This window comes from Siniperca chuatsi, linkage group LG14, assembly GCF_020085105.1.
Source record: "Siniperca chuatsi isolate FFG_IHB_CAS linkage group LG14, ASM2008510v1, whole genome shotgun sequence".
NCBI classification, from domain to species: domain Eukaryota; kingdom Metazoa; phylum Chordata; class Actinopteri; order Centrarchiformes; family Sinipercidae; genus Siniperca; species Siniperca chuatsi.
Genome location: NC_058055.1, coordinates 16136786 through 16160770, shown reverse-complemented (window position 1 = coordinate 16160770; position 23985 = coordinate 16136786). Strand labels below are relative to the sequence as shown.

The following is a 23985-nucleotide window of genomic DNA, read 5'->3' as shown; positions in this document are numbered from 1 at the left end:
CACGCTGTTTTAAGGAATGGATTGAGCTGATGACAAAAATGGCTACATTTGAACAAGTTACATACAGAGTAATGTGGAGAGTAGATATTTTCAAACAAGTCTGAGGCTCCTTTCTGGCCTTAATAGAGGGAATTTCTGACTACATTTGTACTGGCACCTGGGATAATGAATTGGTAGATTCAGATGTAACTGGTATACTCAACTTTCTTTACTGGAGTGTTTGATTTGTGTCTCATGTTGAAGTTGTATTGAATGGCTGTGTGCAGTCTGGGTTATTTAAGGAGAGAAATGTCTGTGTTTGTGGACTGCTGTGTTATACTTCCCTTTGTTTAGTTTGATAGGATGTTGTCTGTGTTTTCAGTTTAAAAAAAGAGGGGACAGTGAACATGTCTTTTGTTTTTTGAACCGTTTCATATAAGGACAAGTGTATGGATGTTTAACACATACTGCATGTGTACAATGTTTGTTTATAGTTGTTGTGTCTTGAAGAAGAATATTTTCCTTCCCAAGAAAGCAAGCCATATGAATATTTCTGTGTTGAATTTTAATGTGATGTAAATGAAAAACACTGTTAAATGATGCCAAAAACACACAACTTAATGCCTCTTTCACTTGCTTGAGCCAAAATGGGATTTTGAGTTAGAGCTTTCTTCAAAATGTTCCCGCAAAATTGTTCCTAAACTGCCGTAAGAGCAGCAGGTGGTCAATTGTCAAAAACAAATCCCCCTGGAGACAATAAAGAGAGAACCTGTCTGCTCCTGCTCCTTAAACTCCAGCTCTGCTTGTAAATTCACAGAGGATTGCAATTACTCCTAAGCAGTCCCTGCATCACAAACAAGCTAGTCAATCTTTCAACTGGTTCTTATCTGCCTGCTCTTGATTCCACAGCCCGTGGCAAATATCAAAGGTCAAAGCTAAAAGCTTTTTGCTTTCGCTTCCATGAGTAGTCTGACCATCTGAGAGCAGCACAGCCATTTGTTCTGAGGAGAGATAGTGTCTCTCTTAAAATCCTATACCTCTGACTTCTATCAGGTCGATATCATTGTAAATAATGAACTGAAAGCAGTCACAGGCACAATTAGTTGAAGAATGTCAATTATTATCAGGTGTTAGACAACCTGCACAGTCCTTCAGATGATTAATTTATTGTCATTAAAACCCTCCTTTACAAATTTTAATCTCTGGCATTATCTTTTTATCCTTTCTTCAGGTTTAAGGCAAAGTAGTCTTAAAATATAAGGTTATATTTTATTAGTTTAAAGCTGCATTTTTGAGAAACTGCAGTCAGGTTTCAGAACAGAGAACTGATGCTGTTCGATATTAATAAAGTGCAATCTGGCATTAACTGTAGGGGGGGAAATAATTTCCTTAAAAGAACATCTCCATTTAAACCCAACATTAATGAAACCTCATTGTAGTTCTCCATACATGTTGAATGCTTGTATGCTTAACTTTTGACAAATTTCAAATTTCAATTTTTGCATGTTCATCTGGCCTGCTGTGCACTGACTAAAAGACTCTCTAGGAATTCACAGCAGTTAATTAGAATTCATTCATTGCAGGAGTACAAAGTGAATACTGTCTCTATTTTCCCTGTAAGTAGTACCAAATTACATAGTTATTTCCCAGGAATTTCTTGGAAATGATTCAGAAATTACAGACCCATAAAATAAAGTGTTATCCTACTACCAATACTAACACAGCAGCACTGGGACTAGAGCAGACTCCTAATGCTTCTGATATGCTACTTATCATAACAAACAATAAATAGAACATTAGATAATGCTGTAAACTGGTGGCAATATCAATATTGGCAATATATAATATAATAAGTCTATGCAGTAACTCACTTTATAAGACATGCTGTCGTGGAGATGTTCACTGAGTATTAATTCCACGGGACGCTGGCTGTTGATTGCTATCTCTAACAACATGCAGCAGTAGAATACATAATGCAAACACTTACAAGTTGTGTCCTTTGAATTTAAATTTTGCAAAATGTTCCCTGAATTGTTGCTTCAACGCAAAAACGATCCCACAATCGCTCGCTCACAGGCACATGCGGGTACGCACTCGCACAGGTGCACACACCTTATTTGAAAGGTGAATTAGTGCTGATGATGCATGTGTGTTCATGGATGAGGGCACATCCATCTGTTGATCTATCTCAAGGCGCTTTTCTTTGTTTCGGCATGCAAATAAACTTCAGCATAAAATGCATTATTTAGCTCCGGTCTGCCAGCCTTCCTGGCTGTGTATCTGATTTTCTATTGTCCCGGTCTGTCTCCCTGCCTTTCTCTCTCTGTGTGTGTGTGTGTGTGTGTGTGTGTGTGTGTGTGTGTGTGTGTGTGTGTGTGTGCGCCTGCCTGCAGGGGACGGCCAGGTGGATTTTGAGGAGTTCATGACGATACTGGGGCCCAAACTGCTGTCGTCCGACAACAGAGAAGGATTCCTGGGCAACACCATCGACAACATCTTCTGGCAGGTGAAAGACTAAAGCTGGAGTCTGTTTCTCATCACTCACAATCCTCATTATTTATCAGTTACATCCTCTACACCTCCTCTTACTTTATCTGACTGTGTATTTCAGCAGTCAGAGCAACTCTTACATCCTTCAGCACGGCCCTAGTTTCTGCAGGGACTCTGCATAGACACACACCTACTTAAGTGCAAAAACACACACACACACACAAAAACACACTCTCAACCCCCCCCCGCTTCTCCTGTTCTCTGACAAAAACAGAGACTTTTTTCTTGAAGGAAAAGAGACCTCCTGAGTATGTGTATTTTTTTGGGTTTGGGTGTGTGTTTATCATTCACAGTGCTGTGTAAAGGTATTACCATAATAAAGATTTCAGGGATGTTCCCCTGTATGGGGACAGTCTGAGCTTGTGTGATTTCAAATGTCCAAACTGGGATCAGTGGTGATTAAGGCTCATCTACATACTTTTGAACATGCTTCCTTTGTTTTTGAAAATTGTTCCGGACAGAAAATTTGCTGCTCTCAGAGTGTTGTTCATGCCTCTTAGGTAAGACTTGCCACAGTAATGAAAAGTGCATCGTTTTGAGTGTGTGCGTGTGTGTGTGTGTGGGGGGGGGTATGAGGATGCCTGCTTGAGCAGGGTGACAGCTCTTAGGAAGCTGTTCTCTGCTTTCCTTGAGTCAAATGAGAGGAGAAACATTCAGAGGGTGACTCACTGAAATGAGGAGGTGTGTGCGTTTCAGGTTGCACACACATACTGGGCCACATTTACATAGACATTCTTTATCCTAGATTTGATTGTGCAATCACTTCAGAAAGTATTAAAAAAACAACTATCTCTGCTATTCACACATCAGAAAACAAATAAAACTATTGCAAAAAACAACTGGTTTTTAATATCAAGATAATTTTTTTATAAATTGAATGAAATAGAACACCTTTTATAAATGAGACACATTGCATCTATGAAGGAGGGATGGAGCAAAATGGACTACAGTGTGCCAGCCAGCAAGGCTGAAAGAGATGAGAAAATAGCGAAGCGAGCTGGACAATATGTGGGGATGGGGAGGGTGGTGGGGGTGGTGCGGGGGATGCCCCACATAAAGATACAGGGAATATAAAGGAAAACCACAAGGGAGGAGAGTGGAAGAAAATGAAAGAAGAGGTACGAGAGACTGTGATTCATGAAGGTCGCAGACAGTGTGCGTCTCAGGGGTGATTTAAAATGTTCACCTCCCACAAAGAGAGAGTCCGACCAAAAGAAAACAGGAAAAAACGAGAGAACGACAGAAGAGAAGAGAAGCAGGAGAGGAGAGAGAGAGCGAGCAATGAAAGCAGGGAGCAAAAGAATATAGGAAGAGAGAGGAGGAGGAAGAGGAGAAAGGGGGATGAAGTGGTGGGAGAAAGTGTGTCTCTGAGGACTGTGAGAGCAGCGTTTTGTGTGTGTGTGTGTGTGTATGTGTCTGTTTATATTTCACAGACCTCAGAAGGAGACAGGAAGAGGGAAGAGTCATTGTTATGAAAAGATTAAGATGGAGGAGAAGGAGGAACAACATGGTGGGCCATAATGACTCAGTTCAGTATGTTCAGATAATATCTTCACATAGTGAGATGTATATTGATTGACTTCTTCTGATTTCCCTCCATGTGTGCATTTGTGTGTGTGTGTGTTGAATAAATTCTGTATGTCCTTGTGATTGTATCCTGCTTGTTTGATTCAGTGTACTGTTGAAATATCTGAAAAACATTTTTGTTTTTCTGTTTATTTTCTACTGTAGCATGGCCTGAGCAGTCAGGAGCAGTTTTGGGGTTCTTGCATAAGGACAGTTGACACAACATGTAGACAGGAGAAATCGGGGACTGAACCAACCCCACAATAAATGCCTAACCCGCTCTACCACTTGAGCTACTGCCACCACAAGATCCACCAAAGCATGTTTAACCCTGTCTGTCGGGGGGTTAGGGTTGGGGTTTTTGCTGACCTCCAGAAGCATGATTTCTCACCTTGCTGCAGTGATGTACAGATGTACTCCAGGACCACGTGACATCACTGTTGGGTGTGGTTACAGGTGCAACAAAACACCTGAAACAGGCTTGAAACCTTCTACCAGAGAGCGCAGTGAAAGACTGCTTTTCAGCCTGGTGTTAAGTTACTCTTTAACATTACAACTGGCCATTTTGAGTGATACCACTCTCATGTCTGTATGGTAAATATGAAGTTACCGCTAGCAACCGGTTAGCTTAGTTTAGATTTGAAACTGGAGGAATCAGCTAGCCTGGCTCTGTCCAACAGTAACAAAATCCACCTATCAGCACCACTAAAACTCACTAATTAACACGTTATATATAGTTTGTTTAATTGGTAGAAAAACTGAAGTGTAAAAACCACAAGTTGTGGTTTTACGGGGAATTACGTATGTGCAGGACTATTTCTTCTGCAGGTGCAGTGTCTTCCTGGAGTCTCTGCTGATTGCTAGGAAACCTCACAGTGACGACAAAACTCCAGGATGTTACGTTGCCTAGCAATAGTCTACTTTTTATACTAAGCTAACCGTCTCCTGGTTCTAACTCTCACAAGAAAGCGAAAAAGCATATTTTCCAAAATGTCGAACTACTCCTTTAACTTTAGCAAAAGATTGTGGTCATGCCTAAAAGAAACCAACATTGACTGATGGTAAGAAATGGGACATCAGGGTCTCTGGGTGTCAAAGTAACATGCTTTGTACGCCCAACCATTCACCTTGACCTTCTCCCCAAGATGTTATGCAGTAATATACAGAAACACCATGACTCTCCTTACGCCTTTGTGAATAAGACAGAATAGTCGTTATTTGTACGACTGAAAGATGACGCTTGTTAGAAAAACGTAAACTTACACAAGTCATTTTAAGCACTTGAATAACCTACGTCTCTCCAGGCTCACTCATTTGTGTCAAAAGTTACATTACAAATGTTAAGTCAAAGTTAAATCAAGTTAGGAGTTTTACCAAACTTTTCTACCATTAACTTGTAGTTTTTTAGCTCGACCACTGTAAGTGTTTTCATCAATTAAAGCAGAGACTGAAAAGAAGGGTGAAGGAAGCAGAATACAATAGTTGCCCAGTGACAGACTTATCGCTTCCCTCTGCATCTGTTGATACAGAGGATAATTTCCAAAATAATCCTAATTTTGTATAGGCCCTACTCAGTCTTACAGTTAGATGAATAATAATGACACATTATAAGATTATGTGTACTTTGTTGAATGTAACAGCATGGCTCATAAAAGTCCATTTTCATTCAACATACACTAGCCTATCTTTTCCTATGTTCTATTTTCAGTCCATGATCGCAGTTAGACTAAACGGCATGTTTTTCACCTTTGTAAACAGTCAGACTCCTGTGTGGATTGACAGACTGTGATTGACAGCCAAAGCACGATGTGGCAAACGATCAGCGATGGTGGTCCAAAAATGTGTGATTTTTTTTATTACTTGTTTTGTCAGTTGGTGAAAATGCATTTGTTCCACTTGCTCCATTGCTCAGCGCCTATTACCATACATGTAAGTGCAGTTATTTTAACACAGGTGTCTTAAAAGTGACCGGGACAGGGCCTCTTCGGTTTCAGCACCTCGACTGTGGAACATTTTGCTTCAGTTTGACAAAATCTGTTGATATTTTTAGCAATTGTCTTTCATTACATCGCATACAACTGTGATTGATTCTGTTTTGGATCTAATTAATCTATTATTCATTTGTGGTTGGCTGTAGCCTTTTAAATAACTTATCTTACCTGCAGTTTTATACTATTTTATGCTAACATGTGTCCTCTATGTGTGTGTAAGTATTTGTGTACATATGGGGCACATGTGTGCATCTTTGTGTATACATTTTCCTTTTGGTTACAGCACTTTGGTACAGGCGTGGTTTGTTTTCCGAGCGAAAGACTTCACTTCACTTGAACTTGAAGGTGTCACCTAACCCTGACAGAACTGCTGCTGGACAAAAAACAGGAGAAAAAGGTTGTCACTCTGGGTGACTTTTTAGAGAAGGGTCACAAGACAAAGCAGGTGGACGACTGACGAAACAAGCTTGTGCTGTTCGAGGGCAGGCAGGATTAGACGGGAGGGACGGCGTGTAAGCACCTGTTCTTCTGATTGATGTGTCTTGGCTCCTTCAGTATGTCACCGGTCACTGCTTCCGATCCCCTGCTGTTTTGCTGTCACATGCACACTCACAGGCACATAAATACACACACATTACATATTTGAGTTCATTCAGTGAAAGACAAAATGCTCTGACAGGTAAACTCTCGAGTCTTTGCATCCCCTGTTCGTCACTGTGTGTGTGTTTGTGTGGAGGTCGATGTCCTTCAGAGACCGGGCAGAGGGAGAAATCACTCTGTTGGTTGGTAACAGGTAGTGGCTCCACTGTGGCTTTTCCCCCTTCAGACAGACAGACAGGAACATTGTACATTCTCCGTGCTCCTGTACTGAGCTGTCATGTTGTCTGTCCTGCGGCTGCAGTCCAAAGAGTTGTTCCTCCATTTCCCAGCATCCATTCAAGGCAGAGACAGCTTTGGCAAGAAGGAGAGCAGAAATCAGGCAGCTCAGGCCCTCCAATCGCTGCTGCCACTACGTATTTCTCTGCCCTGGAGTGCCACTCAAGGTTGCATGAGTCAGAGCAGTTAAAGGTCCAATCTGTATTTTAGTTTGACCATACAACTTGAAAAAAAGTATTATCACATAATTCATAGAAGAATTTGAGATGTAGGTAAAAATCATCATTATTGAAAATGTAGGCCCGTTTTGCAACTGTGGTTGCAAACATGATGTTTACTGATGCAAGCAAACCTTAAACAGCATCAGAAAATATTAGAAACTGAGATGAAGTTGTCGAGTGTTAGTCCATGTTTAAAACATCTGTCAATCAAGATGGTAGTGACAACAGCTTTCAATCCTGACATTTTGTTGGTGGAACAACACCTTTGTTCACATTTGGATCACAAATACATTTATGATGCTGTAATGTTGTTTGTTGTGTCAGACCGCCCCTCTAGCTTTATGCTCTCCTGTCACTTTTGTTTGTCTGCTATGCAAAAAAGCAAGTCCTTTCAAAAAGGAAAGAAAAATGTTGTTTAGTTTGATCTAAGTTTGTGAATAATATTGATCCAAGCTCTTTTGGGTTGTTTTCTTTTACCTTAGCTACCAAATAGAGTATCTGCATGTGTTCGTGTGGATCTGTGTGAGTGAGAGGGAGATAGAAAACCAGACAGAGACTGAGCGATTTAATGAGTGTGTTTGTCTGTCTATGTGTGACATTATTCTTCTATTTACTGCAATGTCCACGGTTTGCTATTAATGTTGTGTGTGTTTGTTTTTGTTCCTGTGCGTGTGTGTGTGTGTGTGTGTGTGTGTATGCATCCACATGCATTTTTCCATAATTACAGTGTAAATCACCTGAAAAGGCAGCATGAATGGTTAGATTGGAACCAATTTTCAGAGCGTTTTGGCTGCGCATCAGTCCACACAGAAGCAGACATGCACAATTCATAATGAACCAACTCAAAATTCCAGGTTTAATGCACATAAAATGTGTGTTTGCATGTGTGTATGTGTTTCTTATCATGTATGTATGTTGGTAGATAATTTCCTACCTCTGAATTATAGCATTGATATCTTGGTTACGGTCCATTGATTGCTTTGCTGCAGTGTTGTAATGTGACATTACAGAGAACACCAATAAATAGAGCTGGGAATAACTTTTTTGCAATACAAATGCCAAAACAATCCCTGAGTTTCGTCTACAAAACCATCAAATGTTAAATGTTATCTAAACACATGCACTTAAGAACGTGAAAAAATAAAAACAAATTATGCTTCAAAGGTGGGGTATGCAATTCTGGAGAAATCAAATACCATGACAAATACCGTGATATAGAGCGAATGACACAGCAAGTAATGTAACTAACGTTAGCTAGGTTGTGGGTTAGCAAACTGTCCCTACAGTTGCTGCTGCAATGCTAACAGCCAGAGAGAACGAGACCAGCCAGCACACCAGCTCCAGACAGCGATACTCACAACTCTCCTGCTACTATAGCTAACATCCCAACAACAGCATATCTTGGCAAACTAGAAAGTCCTAAGTAACTAGAAAGGCAGATCATTTAATGTTACCTGACGCACAAATCATGGCTGGAATGGCTGGAATAATGTTTTGTGGCTCAGTCCGAGCCACTTTGTTATTTCCCATTTACAGAGCTAGGACTGTGTACAAACACAGGATTTTTTTCAGCGCACACACAGAATGAACAGCTAGTGTACTGTGAGGAGCTATTTGCTGAAATTGACAAAAAGATGTGTATTGGATTAGAATCGCATACCCCACCTTTGAATCAGTATATCTGATTAAAGACAAAGTTTGGCATTTTAGGAAATACGCTTATTAGCTTTCTTGCTGAGAGTTAGATGAAAACATCAATACCACTCTCATATCTGTCAGTTAAACATGAAGCTAGCTTAGCATAAAGACTGGAAGCAACATGGCTCTTTCAATTCTGCCTATCAGCACCTCAAAAGCCCACTAATTAACATGTTATCTTGTTTGTTTGATATGTATAAAAACAATGTAGTATAAAAAAAATTGGAAAAACGATATGTTGCGGTTTTACAGGGTGTTATGTGCTCGACTATTTCTTGGCCGGGCGCAGTGACTTGCTTGAGTGTCCACTAATTGCCTGGCAACCTCACAGTGATGACAAGACTCCAGGAAGTCACTGCTCCCCACCAATTTCTAACCTCTCATCAGTTGGTAAACAATATCTGTTGTTTTACCTAAGATGGTTGAGCATGAAAGATGTTGTTTTTAGTGTTTAGTGAGCATGGCAATAAAGCATGAGCGGGATTATTGTTCCCTCATTGAAATGAGCATCTCCTCTTCACCATTATAACTCTTTTACGTCTCTACCATCATTGTCTGCCAGTTCTGTTTTCTCCATCTGTGTCTCCCACTACTTCCTTCGTCTCAGTTTTCTCTGAACTCACCATACTTTCCTATTTTCTCATTTTACTGTATCTCTTTCGTCCTCTCTCAATCAACCCCTTATTTTCTTCCTCTTTGCCTCGCCTGCCTCAGTATGTCCATCTGTTGTGTTAAACCAAGCAACTGATTGTATTTGAGGCTGTCAGTGAGGTAAATAATCCAGACATTGATGCTAGTGGGTTTGAGGATGGTGTGTACATGTGCGTCTATAAATTGTAGAGGGAGATCTGCTCGAGAGACAGGAAGGACGTGATGTTTTGGAAGGGCAAACGGGGAATAGGACAGAGGCTAAGATTCAGACTTCAAGTCAATGATTGTTCAGAATGGTCATAAATAATTTGAAACAAACATGCTCACGCAACTGAGAATACAACCACCTACTAGGAAGTAAATGTGCCAGTATTTCCGTTATCCACCTTTATCAATGTATGCATGTAGGTTTGCATACTGATTCAGGCACCCAAAAATAGCACCAGTGATGCATAGGCAAACATGCTTCCATTACATTACAACTGACACCTTTCCTACTTATTTACCTGTACATTACACATTTAAGCAATAAAACACAAATTCATACATGCCATAATTTCTTGCAGCTTGTACATTTCACACCTCATTCTTATCTTCTATATTTATCTGCCCTCATAAAGCCAGTTTGTGGATGACTGTGTCTCTGCATTGATCGCTATGTGCCCCTGCAGTTTGACATGCAGCAGCTGTCTCTGGATGAGCTGAAGCAGGTGCTGTTCCACGCCTTCCGGGACCACCTGACAATGAAGGACATAGAGAACATCATCATCACTGAGGAAGAGAGCCTCAATGAAACCTCAGGGAACTGCCCTGAGTATGAGGGAGGTGAGGAAGCTGTTCTTTGCTGTTATAAATACCTGTGGTTATAAAAAGTAATCTTGTACTGTAATTCAGATGATATTTTCCACAGTAATGAAATAAGTAGGCCTAAACGTATCAAATAGGCCTAAACGTATCAATGACCAAATCATTTTCCTAACATTAATCCAAATAACTAACTGTATGTTTAATCAAACTTTTTAAGGGGGCGCTCTGTCTGTCGCTCTGAAACTTTGTTGAGATTCCCAACAATAAGTTTTTAGGTTAGTATTCCTATGCAAAGTCATGAAAGGAATTGTACCTCAATGCTGCAATCTAGTAGCTAATATAACATTATTTTACATTTTTGGTTAACATTATACAGAGTTACCAACAGCTCTCATCTCTCTCAAACCTATCTCACAAATCTCACGCCAAATAAGAGGAAGCCTCAAAGCCACTCCTTCATGAAAAAATATAATTATAGACTATATGTTAAATAGCCTTTCTCTGCACACAGGACTCTTTTTTAGTTGACAAATGCACACACACACACACACCGCTCCAAAATCTAAAAACACCTTTCATGTATGCAGAGTTTTGCCTCACTTAAATTAACTAGGCTCACCAGTAATGTGATGCTAGAACCACCACTACAAATTTGAAAATCAAATCATCATCATCATCATCATGCATTGGTATTTATCATAGATAGATAGATAGATAGATAGATAGATAGATAGATAGATAGATAGATAGATAGATAGATAGATAGATAGATAGATAGATAGATAGATAGATAGATAGATAGATAGATAGATAGATAGATAGATAGATAGATAGATAGATAGATAGATTATTATTATCCTGCGGGACCCATGGCAACAAAATTAGGCCTACTCAGAATGCAGAAATACAGTCTCTGAAATTAACAATTTTCTGGTGGAAGATCCCCAGATACTGTTAGGTTTGGTCTCCTGATTTAGGCTATGATGTCTGGAGGTTGGCAAGTATGCTGATTAACCACACTTATTGAGCTCATCTTTGACCATGATTATTGACTTAGCTTTTCATCTATGCATGCTTTAAAATTGTACATTTGGCTGCTGAACTTTACTCATAAAATGCACCAACTTCACCGACACCAAATCTCACTCCAAACAAAATTGAAAACTTGGCAGCCCTGGCTTAGCATAAAGACTAAGAGCTGTTTCCAGATCTCTAAATTACTACCCACATCTCTAATTTGTTCAGCATTTCAAACAGGTCTGGTGTTATGATCATTGATGAATGTTTCTGCTGTTTATGAGAGACAGTCAACCAATCATAGTTTAGCTGGGAGAATTAAGAATAGCGATGTCATCTTCCCACATAGCTAGCTAGGCTACCTAGCTAAATGCATAAAAATAGTGAAATGCAGCTGTACAGGTTTTTCTAAATTAACTTAACACGCTTAAGTTGACATATTTGGTGGTTGGTGTGAAAAACGTGACTTCCTGGAGTCTCAGCTTGTTGCCTGGCAACCTCACAGTGACAAGACTCAAACAAATAATTTGCTACTTACAAATAATTTGTAAATCGCCATAAAACCATAAATTATTGTTTTTAAATTTCTGTTTGTGTAGGGATTAAACAAACATGATGCAACGTGTTAACTCGTAAGCTTTAGAGCTGTTGTAGGCATATATTTGAACTTTGGACAAAGCCAGGCTAGCTCTTTCCCCCTGCTTCCAGTCTTTTTGCTAAGCTAAGCTAATTGCCTCCTGGCTCTAGTTCTATACTACAGGATACAGATATGAGAGTGGTATCGATCTTCTCATCTAACTCTCGGCAAGAATGCAAATAAGCATATTGCAGCACTAGGAGAGGCGGCAGAGGGAAATAGAGAAGGAAAATATTGAGGAGTGTGAAGGCAAGAAGAAAGGTTAAGAAAAGTGAGATCAGACAGAGAGAGGAAATAACTCGTTCTGAAGTCTTTGATCAGTTAGAATAGGGTGAAAAAGACAGTGTAGTGTTGAGGGTGATTAGTAATAATTGAAAATTTATAACACTTTTAAACACACACACTTTTAAATGACTTCCTAAGTCATGATTTGCAAAATTCAAGGTGAAATCCTTAATCTGCTGCTATACCAACATGAATATCCACCACAGATGTTTCATCTGTAAGGTGGTGATCCTGAGAGAAGATCAAGAATGCTGGCATATTCAAGAAAACAGATATATTTAAATGTTAAAATGATCAAATCTATTCATCTCGAGGCCATGCATAAATCCCTTTGAGTTTCAAAGCCAGAAATGAGAGGGTTGATGGGTTGCTAATGTCTGAGTGCTCAAGTAAAACACAGAAGGCATTTTTCTTGTGACATAAGACCAAGTTATGTTGCTTTAGGGAGAAGAGGGAAACACAAACCTTAATCTGACCCTGTGTAAGTTATGGTACAGAGCTAGGAATTGCCTTTCTGCTGTGAAATATCCACAAGTTAGACTAGGACAAAGGTAAAGACAGATCAAACATGCTAGAAAACTAGGAAAGTCTTAATGAATCCATTGGGTACTGGCCTACAAAGAGCCAGCCAGGAGAAAATGGAGAAACTTAGCAGACAAGGGACAGTGAAGAAGCAGATAAGAGGCTAAAGAAGGGATCAGGGAAGTGCTGGCTAGGCACTCTCTTTTACAAAGTTTCTGGTGTTGAGGGAACGGCATGACGAGTAGTTAGGGAGAGGAAAAGAACAGCAAAAAGAGGAAAAGAAGGCACAGGGTAGAATAAAGAAGAGATGAAGAGGTATAGAGCCACTCTTGTAAAGAACAGCTGTATGACTCCCCACATTTAACGCTCTTCCCACATCCTCAACTTCCCTCTCTCATGCATGCTTCCTTCCCATCTTCTTCCTGTCCAGTGGGACTTCAACGCCTTTCACAGTCCCTCTTAGATCCACGACTCAGAGCTCTGACTTGATTTATTGATGCGGTGTGTGATTCTCAGACAAGGGGGTTGACAGAGAGGAAACTTTTAGTTGTTGCTCTTGCTGCAAGGCCTGTTGGAGGACAAATCTGTCTACTCCTCTTCCTCTTTCAGTCTCCAGAGATGATGTCTTTGGGTAGGGGGAAATGGCCTTTAAGCCTACACAGATAGGTAACAGAACAAAAATTCCAACTCACTCCTCTTGTCTTTGTCAACCAGTTTGTGACTCTCATGTATTCATAATTTTTACATTGGAGACACTTCCATTGTTGATCTGGGTCACAGAAATAAGCTGCAAAACATGGAAACTACAAATGTTAGCTGCTATTTCATCAATATTTGTTTTGGATGAACTGCGATGCACCTTGACAAACAGGTTACAATTCATTCACTATACATGAATCTGATTTTTTTAATACAGACACAACAGAAGAGACTTTGAGGATTATGGAAATGTCTGCAAAGTTTATTAGTCAATCTGCAGAGTTTTAATTCTAAACTTTTTTCACATGAACATGAGTTCATTCTTGATCTTGGGAACACTGTGTAACAAAACAGTCTCAACTCAAATGTCCATTTACTAGCTTTTTCAGAGCTTTGGACTGCATGTCACAGTCTTCACTCAGCAAATGGAAGTGGCTCAGGTGTCATCACGTGAGCTTCGGTTATGTGACAGGTGGTCGTATATGGATGGGAGATCGTAACTCCTGTCACTGTTAAAGGACAGTGTTTGATGCAAAAGTTAATGGCCTCCTTGATCTTTCTCCTGCTGTGCACTGACTCATTTTACCTGAAATGCTGGTACATGACCTTGTGGCAATTTAGGTACTGACAGAATTGTATTGTTTATCGAATATTGTTTGGCTAGTGCCAGCTAGTGGTTAGCTTAGCTTAGTATAAAGACTGGAGATGGGGAAACAACTAGCCTGGCTCTGTCCAAAAAATCTGCCTATCAACACCTTTAAAGCTCACTAATTAACAAGTTTTATCTCGTTATCCATACAAAAATCAAAGCGTAAAAACTACTATTTATGGCTTATGTACTGGACTATTTTTTGGCCTTTTTTTTTTCAAATTAAATCATATATAATAATATAATGTGTTACTAAGTGAGCATTAGAGGTGCAGGTAGGCTGATTTTTTTTTTTTTTTTTTCCTCTAGACGGAGCCAGGCTAGCTGTTTTCCCTTGCTTCCAGTCTTTATGCTAAGTTAAGCTAACTGTCTCTCGGTCTCTCTCTAGCTCCATACTTAACACACAGACATGAGCGTGGTATCGATCTTCTTCTCTAACTTTACGCAATAAAGCAAATAAGTGTTTTTCCCAAAATGTCAAACTATTCCTTTGAAGTTGTGTTATTATATTGAAGTCAGTAAACTAATCAATTAATTAACTAATCACCATCACATGAGAGACACAAACTTGGGCTAAAGAATTACATGTAGAAACTCTTGCGTTAACAGAACTATACACTTGTCTTTCTTTTCTCTTTTCTTTCACTCCTCTCAGTCCATCCCAAGAAGAAGAATCGGCAGACGTGTGTCAGGAAAAGCCTGATCTGCGCCTTCGCTATGGCTTTCATTATCAGTGTCATGCTTATCGCAGCCAATCAGATGCTGCGGAACGGCATGGAGTAACCAATTGCACTGTGAGCATGGGGAGTGGACAGAACAGCCATGACCTCACATCTTTGCAGCCAAAGCTGGACCAGCCGCAACCCAAGCACTTCTCTAAACAATCAGTTGATTTTTTTTTTTTTAGTTTAATTTGAACTTACCTTGTAGATGCAGACAATGTGAGTAAAATGAAGAGCGATATATTTGTTTTGCATTGAAGATGTCACCATGTAGAGTTACTGGACTTTACTGGAGTTACTGGAAATTGAAAAGAATTATGTTTTTATATTAATCGTGACAATAAATAGAGAGTTTTATTTTGCTGTTTTCGTGACCAAGACCACCCTTTAACCTTGATTTTCTAATTACCGAAAAATGTTTATCAGGTGCTTTGAGCCATTCCTAATTTCAAAAACAAACAATGGTTATTATGGACAACTGCATATTTACCCTAGAGAAATCACGTTGAATGTGAACTGAGTGAATGTGGGCACTGAATGTCGGGAAAAGTATTTAATACACAGTAAATCCCTCACATCTCATATAGTCATGTATAAACACCACACTTTTTGTGAAATATCAACATCCTTGACACTAATCTTGGGGCACATGACGTCTTTATGTGTGATTACAAGGAGCACAACTCAATACTCAGTGAGGGACCACAAAAGAATCATCACTGTCCCACTATCTCTACTCTTTAGTCTTAATACTGAATGCTTGATTGATTGATCACTTAACATTTGTGTGGGTGGGTAAAACACAGTGTTGTCCACATACATAATTTAAGCTCAGAGAAAGCTGTAAAACATATGAAGGTAAAAAACAAGCAACATCAAATCAAATGACAGGGGAGCTATGGTTTGGGTTAATAATAGGGCCAGGCTGAGATAAATTACGATATTTTTAGTTATGTGTTGGTAGAAAATGTTTCACCTCGGCATCTCATTGTAATACTGCCCAACTGTGGTAAATATAAACCACACAAAAGTATGCCAGTATATACACTGCCATACCAAACATTACTCTAACTCCAGTATCCCATTGATTTCACTGTATATATAGTACTACTTAGCTTGTGTAATGTATTATTCTCAACAGCAGAATGTATGAAGGGTAGAAACTAGTGAGATAAACCAGGGACATACAGTAGAGCTGTGATATACTGTAGGTACAGTTGTTTTCTTGGAAAAGGTTGCATTCTAGTGGTTAAAATGAGAACTGCAGCTAAACGCTTGAACAACCATGTTTACAAGGTGTTCAGAAGTGAAGAACAACACCACTGAATTTGAGCTTTGATGTGTGTCGTGTCAGTATCACAAGGGCAGTTTGGTCTCTATTGAAATAGAATTTTTTTCCCACCAGTGAACAGTTGGATGAGAGACTGAAGGTGACTGCTGCAGTACCTGTGGTAGTTTCTGGGGTCAAAGCTATGTTTTATGGTTCAGATCTGATAGCACTACAATTTTATTAAGCTGACTGGGATGAAAAAGTTTGGGAAAGACCTTGTAAGAGTTTACAATCATGCTCCTCTTCTTTTATAATGGAGCCGCCCAGGTTGAACATCCCAATGACACCACAGATTAAATTTGCGGATGAAAATGGGGTTTTTTATGTTGGCGTAGGGCTGGGCAATAAAGAGATGTCATGTTCATCTACTGTCGTTGGAACAGAATCGTAATTATATGTTCATATTCTGTTATTGTTTTCCAAACTTCTGTTGTCCAAACAAAGGATTCCATGAAAATTGTGATTCAAAACTAAGATCACCTCAGATTACGTTTATAATTTCAATTATTTAATATGTGATTATTTTGTGATATTAATAGATATCTTAAAAATATTTTCATTAATTTTGTGACAGTTATTTCAACCACATCGCCTGGCCCTATGGAGATGCCATCTTTGACATATACTTGTTGGTGTTCATTACTACTGATTGCAACATTATATGCCATAACAGCAGCATATGTGGATTCCTAAATTGCATGGTGCTCCCATAGGACATTACTAGATTGGAGGCTGGTTCATTCCCATTAATACCTTGGAGAGATTATTTGTTCTCTTGTCTTTTGCCGGGGTGGACGAAAAACAAAACTAGATATTTCAATCACACTAATGTGAAACATGTGAGTTTATATGCTGTCCGGGGTTAAACAAAATATAAAAGGGAGAGGGCTTTCTTTTAAAATAAAGAAATAGCTTTGTAAGATCAAGTATCACAGCAAAAATGTATTATACTGTAAATCAGTATGCATGTTGTTGTTTAGATTTTCATGTCTGAAAGACAGGGAAATCCATTTAATCTTTCTTTGTGGTGGCACAGCCTTGGTTTAAATGTAGGTATGTATGTACTACTGTCACATATTTGACTTTCCAGTTTATACTGTAATAGCCATTTTTTCTAGTTTCTACCAGCTATTAATCAAATCAGAGTGCAGGAGAGGGCATTTTCATAAATATGCAAATACAAGGTCATATAATCATCATCATCATCTCTGTTTCACGTCATCTTGGGTAGAGTCTGTAGGCTGCACTGGATGGTTAAAATTAACATTGAATACAAAATATTGTGTGTTTTAATCACATTAGGTTTTTATTGACTGTTTTCACTGCCTCATAGTCCCGTATAAACTGCTGTATAATGTATGCTACACTTATCCTCGTAAGTCTGTTTATGTCTTTGATATTCTCAGCACACTGACATTTGACCAATGGACCATGTTTTCACCTTTGTCTATTAGTGTCATGGTCCTTTTGAAACCAGCATAGACCACTTTATCTTAACAATTCTCTAATAATTGTGCCATTCAGACATCCTTGCATGGCTATGTAAGGGAATCTCGTTTGAAAGACCTTTTATCAACACTTTTGAAGTTTACATTATTATACTGTACATCTGTAACAGGACGGAGTCAGTTCATGATTTTCATGTTTTTGAAAGTTGCTTTTGAGATTTGTTTTTACCAAAACATGTTTTTACCTTGTAGATTGTATGGAGATAAAATTAAACACAGATATGTAATACAACCTTGGCATGCTGCTTAGAAAAGGAGAAAGAAAACAGCAATAGTCACCAACTGAATGGATATTTAAAAATGCAAATAACAAGTTTAATCTGTTTAATCTAAAAAAAATATATATCCATATATGTTTATGCAATAAAACCTTTTTTTTTATAGAAATATAAGGCATCTGTGTTTACTTGTGAAAGATGTGTGTGCCATGAGTATCTATAATAATTCAGATTCATATTTTGGCTCAAGAACAATACATGTACAAAACAATAATGACAAAATAATGCTACCCAGCAACATAAAAAGGTAAAACATTCTTAAATAAGGCACCTAAATTACACATGACTTTCGTCTCACAATATGCTGCTGAGCATAAATATTTTCAGTTAATGATAGTAAAACTTAGTCTAAAGTAGGCTTGTTGCTTTAATTGTCACTTGTTATCATCGTTTCATGTGTCATTTTAAATACCAACCCTAAAAATAGAATGACAACACAACACAGCGTGGTTTTAACTGAGCTCCCCTCACTGCTGCTTCCCCATGCAGGTACCAGAGCGTCCATAAAGGAGCTGTGAATCAGAAGAGCAGCCTCTTCAAGTGCAGAAAGCTCACTGCTCTGACATCACATTCATACAATACATGCAGGTCATGTCGCACGAGTGGACTAACCTTGGCGGGTGTAACAGACATGCACGCAAAGGTTAACCTTCTACCAATGAGATCTGCATCTTAAAAACTCTATTTAGCTTAATGCAGTGCCTGGTGAACAGGAGGTTAATTTACACTTTCGGCAACTTGTGTCAAAAATGAGTTGCCTGTGGCACAGTGCTGGCATCAGCGCTCACTCTAAATCATGATAATTATGGAGCATAGGTCAAATACAAGTGAGAACAGCTTCATAGCAGATGCACCTGAACCCCATTAACCGCCAGATAATGAACCAAAACATGCCATTAAGTGGACAAACAAGGCATTATACTAAGTGTAATGGTCCAGGCAGACACTAACAGTCTGTAGTCTGTTTTCCTATTTGTGGGTGAAATTAGGGGTTGGACTTTATAAGGTGACTTCAACTTGCTCAACTATTGTATGAATGATCAAGTAAAGGGACATTATCTCATAATTCATGTTGGTAAATCATGAATGCAGAAAAGGGAGTCATTGATCACATCAGTGATTCATTTCAAATGATAATGCAGGAAGGACCACCTGTGAAAGAGTCGCCAGCTTGTCTCAACTGTCTTGGTAACCAGATGAAAAAGTAGAAAATCCAATAAAGAAGTCACACTGATAATAGTATGCATAAAAAACCCATTTAATATGAGGTATTCGTTACATGTTTGTTGCTCATATGAACCTCTGGAACAAAGAATTGATCTAACACATATGCATGCACAGACAACATGAATGCAAAACACTGTACTTTCTCCCAGCACTTGGAAACAATGACAATAAACAGCATCCAGTTCAATGACTGAGTCACTTACTGTGGGATAATTTATATGCAACACTGAATCTAGCTGGGGAGGGGGGGTGGGTGGGGGGGTAATTTACCATAGTAACACTGCTTGTCCATTGTTTGAGTAGAATACACAATAAAATTCCTGTTTCCAAAAGTTTAAAAGGCTCCACAATGTAAACACCTACTACTTCTTAAAAAAAGGATAAAGGCACAAGTGTAATAATGTTTTTTAGTCCAACAAAACACAAGACTCACTTGATGACTTAACTGTACTCATCGGCAAAACCTGCACTTCCTTCTGTGTTGTAGCGTGACTGCTGATGGCAGTTATTGAACAATAAATAACAGCTGAGAGGAACACCTCTTCTTGGATGTAAAGTGTCACAAAAGATTAGTCTTTATACTGTAAAACAGCATTTTTAATTCTTTCTTGTACCTGTTAAGGCTATAAACTATAACGCTATTCAAATATTGTTAGCTGTCTGAGTGTAGCTGTTGAAGTAGTGTTTCCTAAAACACAATGAATGTGAGAGAGATTGGTAAAGATTGATAAGATAAAGTCATTGTACCCTGATTGATGACAGACTTTGGCAGAGTCTCCTCAAAAAATGAAAGTCAAAAGTTAATGAGAGAGAAAAAAAGAGACAAGAGGGGAGTGGGAAGTGGCTGCTGGTACAGATGTAATTAGGGACAAAGGTAGGAATATGGTGGTAGACAGAGGGGAAAACTGGAAGTGACAGAAGCAGAGAAGAAAAGTCAAGTTCAGAACTCTGTGTGTGGGTGACTGTAGTCTCGGCTGCCTGCCGGGCTCTCGCTGGGCTTCATAAAGATGCCCTCCATGGCCTTCCACAGACTGTGCTGGCTGGGGCTCGACATGGCATGAACCTCCCTCTGACCATGGATTGGCCGTCCATACTGCTCCCCTGTCACTGACAGTAGTGCGTCAGTGGACTTGTGACGAAAGCGGACGGCCTCCTCGCGCTTCCATACAGATCCCCCACACTGAACTGTCCACTCGTCCAGGTAGTCCCCTTCCCCTTCGTCGCCAAATGCACTCACCTCCTATGAACAAGTGAGAAAGAGATTAGAAGATAAGGAATAGAGAAGAGGATGAGGTATCTTGCTTTTGTGAAAGCTTTTTGGTTCCATTTTACAATCCCTTAACTTTCCAGACATAAATAACAGCTATGTTTGTTTTTTAATCTTCTACCTTGCTTTTGTCCTTTTTCCTGCTACTAAACTGGAGCCAGCCATGTACTTACATTTTTGTACAATAGGAACAACTTTCACAGACCCCATTATTTACCAATCTAGATATCCCAACACAGTAAACTTTAAGACATGTTTGGTTCTGCCAAACTCTCTGGCTTCTTGTTTCTTCACCAAAAGTGATGCAGACCCCTTTGTCTCCAGTGAACGTTGTGCTGATACCACTGATACAAATATATATCAGGCTTCTTGAGTGGATGAGGGACGCCAGATATTGTGATATATGTAATTTTTTATTGCCATAGTGAAAAAAAAACATGATGTGGTACATGTTCTGGAAACTGGGTTGAGAAACTGCTTACAAATATTACCAGACAGAAATGTCTAATTTTGGCTTATCCACTGGATTTAATACCCATCTGTCAAGGAACTTCATCACATTGATGCAACAATCCTGTAAATAAAAAAATGCCATAAAACAGACCTGTTCATTGATTTACAACATTCATCTAATACACCCAGATATGTTAAAGGAATAGCCTCCTTGGTATACACGGTATACCAAAATGTCATCTCTGTCATCTCACGGTACACAACTTCCAATCCTCTAACACTTTGGTTAGACAGTGTTTTCACACTTCTTCAAGATCGGAGAGGTTTCTGGTGACCCGAGGCTGTTTTCCCACAGAGTTTGATAAGTTTCCTGAAGTGTAAAAGCTGCTGTCAACTCATGTCCACCTCAAAATGTTGGTCTAGGTTTCACTAAATGTGAAAGGCAACTTCTTGGTATTTTACATATCTGACTACATATTAGTAACGTTACTTGCAGGGTAGTAGATCATTATCGGACATTTCACAAACATTCTCATAATCAGCTTTTCTTTTTTTTTTTTTTTTTTTTTTTTAAATCAGGCTGGAAATGTCAAAACTATCTTTTAGACAACAACATCCTTTCCCGATCACATACTACCCACACACTTCTCACACCACCCACCTGGTTAGAGGACAGTGGGGAGGCGAAGTAGTGGCTGTGCAGGTTACGGCCTGTGTTGACATGGGTGAGGCGGATCGTCTGTCCGCACTTGACCGGGGTACCCCGATGGCACAAGGCGTCACGTGTCCCTCGAACACTCCAATAGCTGTTACTGTCTTCCACTGCAGTCACCCCTGTTACAGACTGCTGCCCGCTACCTGTCTCTCACACACACACACACACACACACACACACACACACACACACACACATACACATAAACACACACAGTGAGCAGAAGACCTTTGCAGAGATACTCAGAGTGAACAAACCTGAGGAGAGTAACAACCAAACTCGGATTTTGGCTACAAAAACTCATTTCATTAATTACGGAAGTTTAAGACTGTTGGCCAGTCCTCTTGTTTTGATCACTCAATCTGTTTATGGTCTGTAAAAACACTTACAGAGTTAAATTAGTGAGTGTTGTGTTGGGTTTGACTTTGAAACCAAATCAACAGCTCAGGTGGTTAACTTTAAAGGGTAGAGCCATATAACTACAACTCTGTGTAGTACAACATATTTATAAGAAAAGAGCCCCTGAGTATCTCAAAGACCACCTTTGCAGAGCTATGGGAACTCGTGCCTACCATAGTAGAACTAATATTGCAGATTTGTGCTTTCCTAGGTTTAATACCAGCATGGGTTCTTGTTCTTCCCTCTCATAATGTCAACTAAAGTACACTAAACAAGAAACGTTTAGTGAAAGCTGTAGTGGAGGGTAAACCCTATCCACAGTCACCTTGCCCTGCTCTATATTTGCAGAAAGTAGATTCAAATTCGAATTTTCTTTGTGAATTTGTTGACTAAAGCCGATTAAACGAAAACGGACGAGCTTTTCTAGGAAAAATCCAAACGTTAATGTTTTTCATATACTGTCTTCATTTTTCATTACTTGAGTAAATATTTGCTTTGTTAATATAACCTAAAAGAGATCACGTGTCACCAATCGTTTATATGTGCCATTGTTTGATTATACTTATGTCAAATTGACACTGTTAACCTTTGTATATAGAAATCAGTAATTTCTCATTTTCATCCAACATTAAAATGTTACTTACAGAGGTGGGTAATGGCAGATGAAGTTAATGTTAGTGAAAAATACTACGTAACTGTTTATTAATGCTTAATCATCCTTAAATGAGAGGAAACTCACCGGATCCGTAGCGTACGTCGTGCGAGTGTAGTCTCACATTGTGCTTTACATTTAACAGTTTAATGACTGATCCGCATGTCACATAACTCAGTTCCGTACCGAGTGACAGCCCAAATATACAGGATAACAATAATAAAAGGACTGGTAGAAAGCGTAGAGGAACAGCACAGTTTAAGTTACCCATTACTACTGCAACCCGAGCAGCCGCTGATGCCACTCTGAGGTTTGCATTGTTTTTCGTTACGTCATTAAAGAGGTACCTGCCGACATGAAGCTCAGGACACAGCGCCCCTAGCGACTCGGAATGGTCACTGTACGGATTTTACCACGTTTTCAGTTTATATTGGGTTTATTTGGCGTCGCTGTGAGATATTTTGATATGTATGATAATATAATAGTATCACCACTAAATATTTAACAGCGGTTATATTTTGCAGTCGTATGTGGTCGTTTCATTTTTGCGTAGAATCAAGGTCTTCTTTTCCTTTCAGCTGTTCCCTTTCGGGGGTCGCCACAGCGAATCATGTGTCTCCATCTAACCCTGTCCTCTGCATCCTCTTCACTCACACCAATTAACTTCATGTCCTCTCTCACTACATCCATAAATCTCCTCTTTGGTCTTCCTCTAGACCTCCTGCCTGGCAGCTCCAACCTCAGCATCCTTCTACCAATATATTCACAGTCTCTCCTCTGAGCATGTCCAAACCACCTCAATCTGGCCTCTCTGACTTTATCTCCGAAACATCTAACATGAGCTGTCCCTCTGATGTACTCATTCCTGATCCTGTCCGTTCTTGACACTCCCAAAGAGAAACTCAACATCTTAAGCTCTGCTACCTCCAGCTCTGCGTCTTGTCTTTTCTTCAGTGCCACTGTCTCTAAGCTGTACAACATCGCTGGTCTCACCACCGTCTTGAACACCTTTCCTTTCATTCTTGCTGATACTCTTTTATCACACAACACACCTGACACTTTTCTCCACCCGTTCCAACCTGCTTGCACTCGCCTCTTCACCTCTTTTCCACAGTCTCCATTGCTCTGAACCGTTGACCCTAAGTACTTAAAGTCCTGCACCTTCTTCACCTCTGCTCCCTGTAACCTCACCGTTCCACCTGGGTCCCTCTCATTGACACACATGTATTCTGTCTTACTGCGCCTAAGCTTCATTCCTCTGTTTTCCAGAGCAGACCTCCATCTCT

The 23985-nt window shown here is 39.5% G+C and overlaps 2 protein-coding genes across 6 annotated transcripts in view; one reads left to right on the top strand and one right to left on the bottom strand.

Moving 5' to 3' along the window:
- The window catches only part of caln2 (calneuron 2), a 30653-nt gene extending 12713 nt beyond the window's left edge, over positions 1–17940 (top strand). For all 5 annotated transcript variants that reach the window (XM_044223403.1, XM_044223402.1, XM_044223404.1 and 2 more), the window contains exons 4-6: positions 2373–2485; positions 10204–10357; positions 14804–17940. In XM_044223403.1, the coding sequence (XP_044079338.1) occupies positions 2373–2485; positions 10204–10357; positions 14804–14931 (395 nt within the window). In that variant the 3' untranslated portion in view covers positions 14932–17940. The remainder of the gene's footprint in view (positions 1–2372; positions 2486–10203; positions 10358–14803) is intronic.
- Positions 17941–19223: 1283 nt separating this feature from the next.
- Positions 19224–23027, bottom strand: sdf2 (stromal cell-derived factor 2). The gene is made up of 3 exons (XM_044223334.1): positions 22787–23027; positions 21595–21791; positions 19224–20453 (listed from the first exon to the last, which is right to left on the bottom strand). The coding sequence occupies exons 1-3, from the start codon at positions 22968–22970 to the stop codon at positions 20154–20156; spliced, it is 681 nt and encodes a 226-aa protein (XP_044079269.1). The 5' UTR covers positions 22971–23027; the 3' UTR covers positions 19224–20153.
- Between the last annotated feature and the right edge of the window lie 958 nt (positions 23028–23985).

Bases quoted from the DNA above. Each gene is read 5' to 3' on its own strand.
- sdf2 (XM_044223334.1), bottom strand. From the start codon at position 22,970: ATGGGTAACTTAAACTGTGCTGTTCCTCTACGCTTTCTACCAGTCCTT. The intron at 21,792-22,786 runs GTGAGTTTCCTC...TGTGAGAGACAG, and splicing joins CGACGTACGCTACGGATCCG to GTAGCGGGCAGCAGTCTGTA. The intron at 20,454-21,594 runs GTGGGTGGTGTG...ACTTGTTCATAG, and splicing joins CCCCACTGTCCTCTAACCAG to GAGGTGAGTGCATTTGGCGA.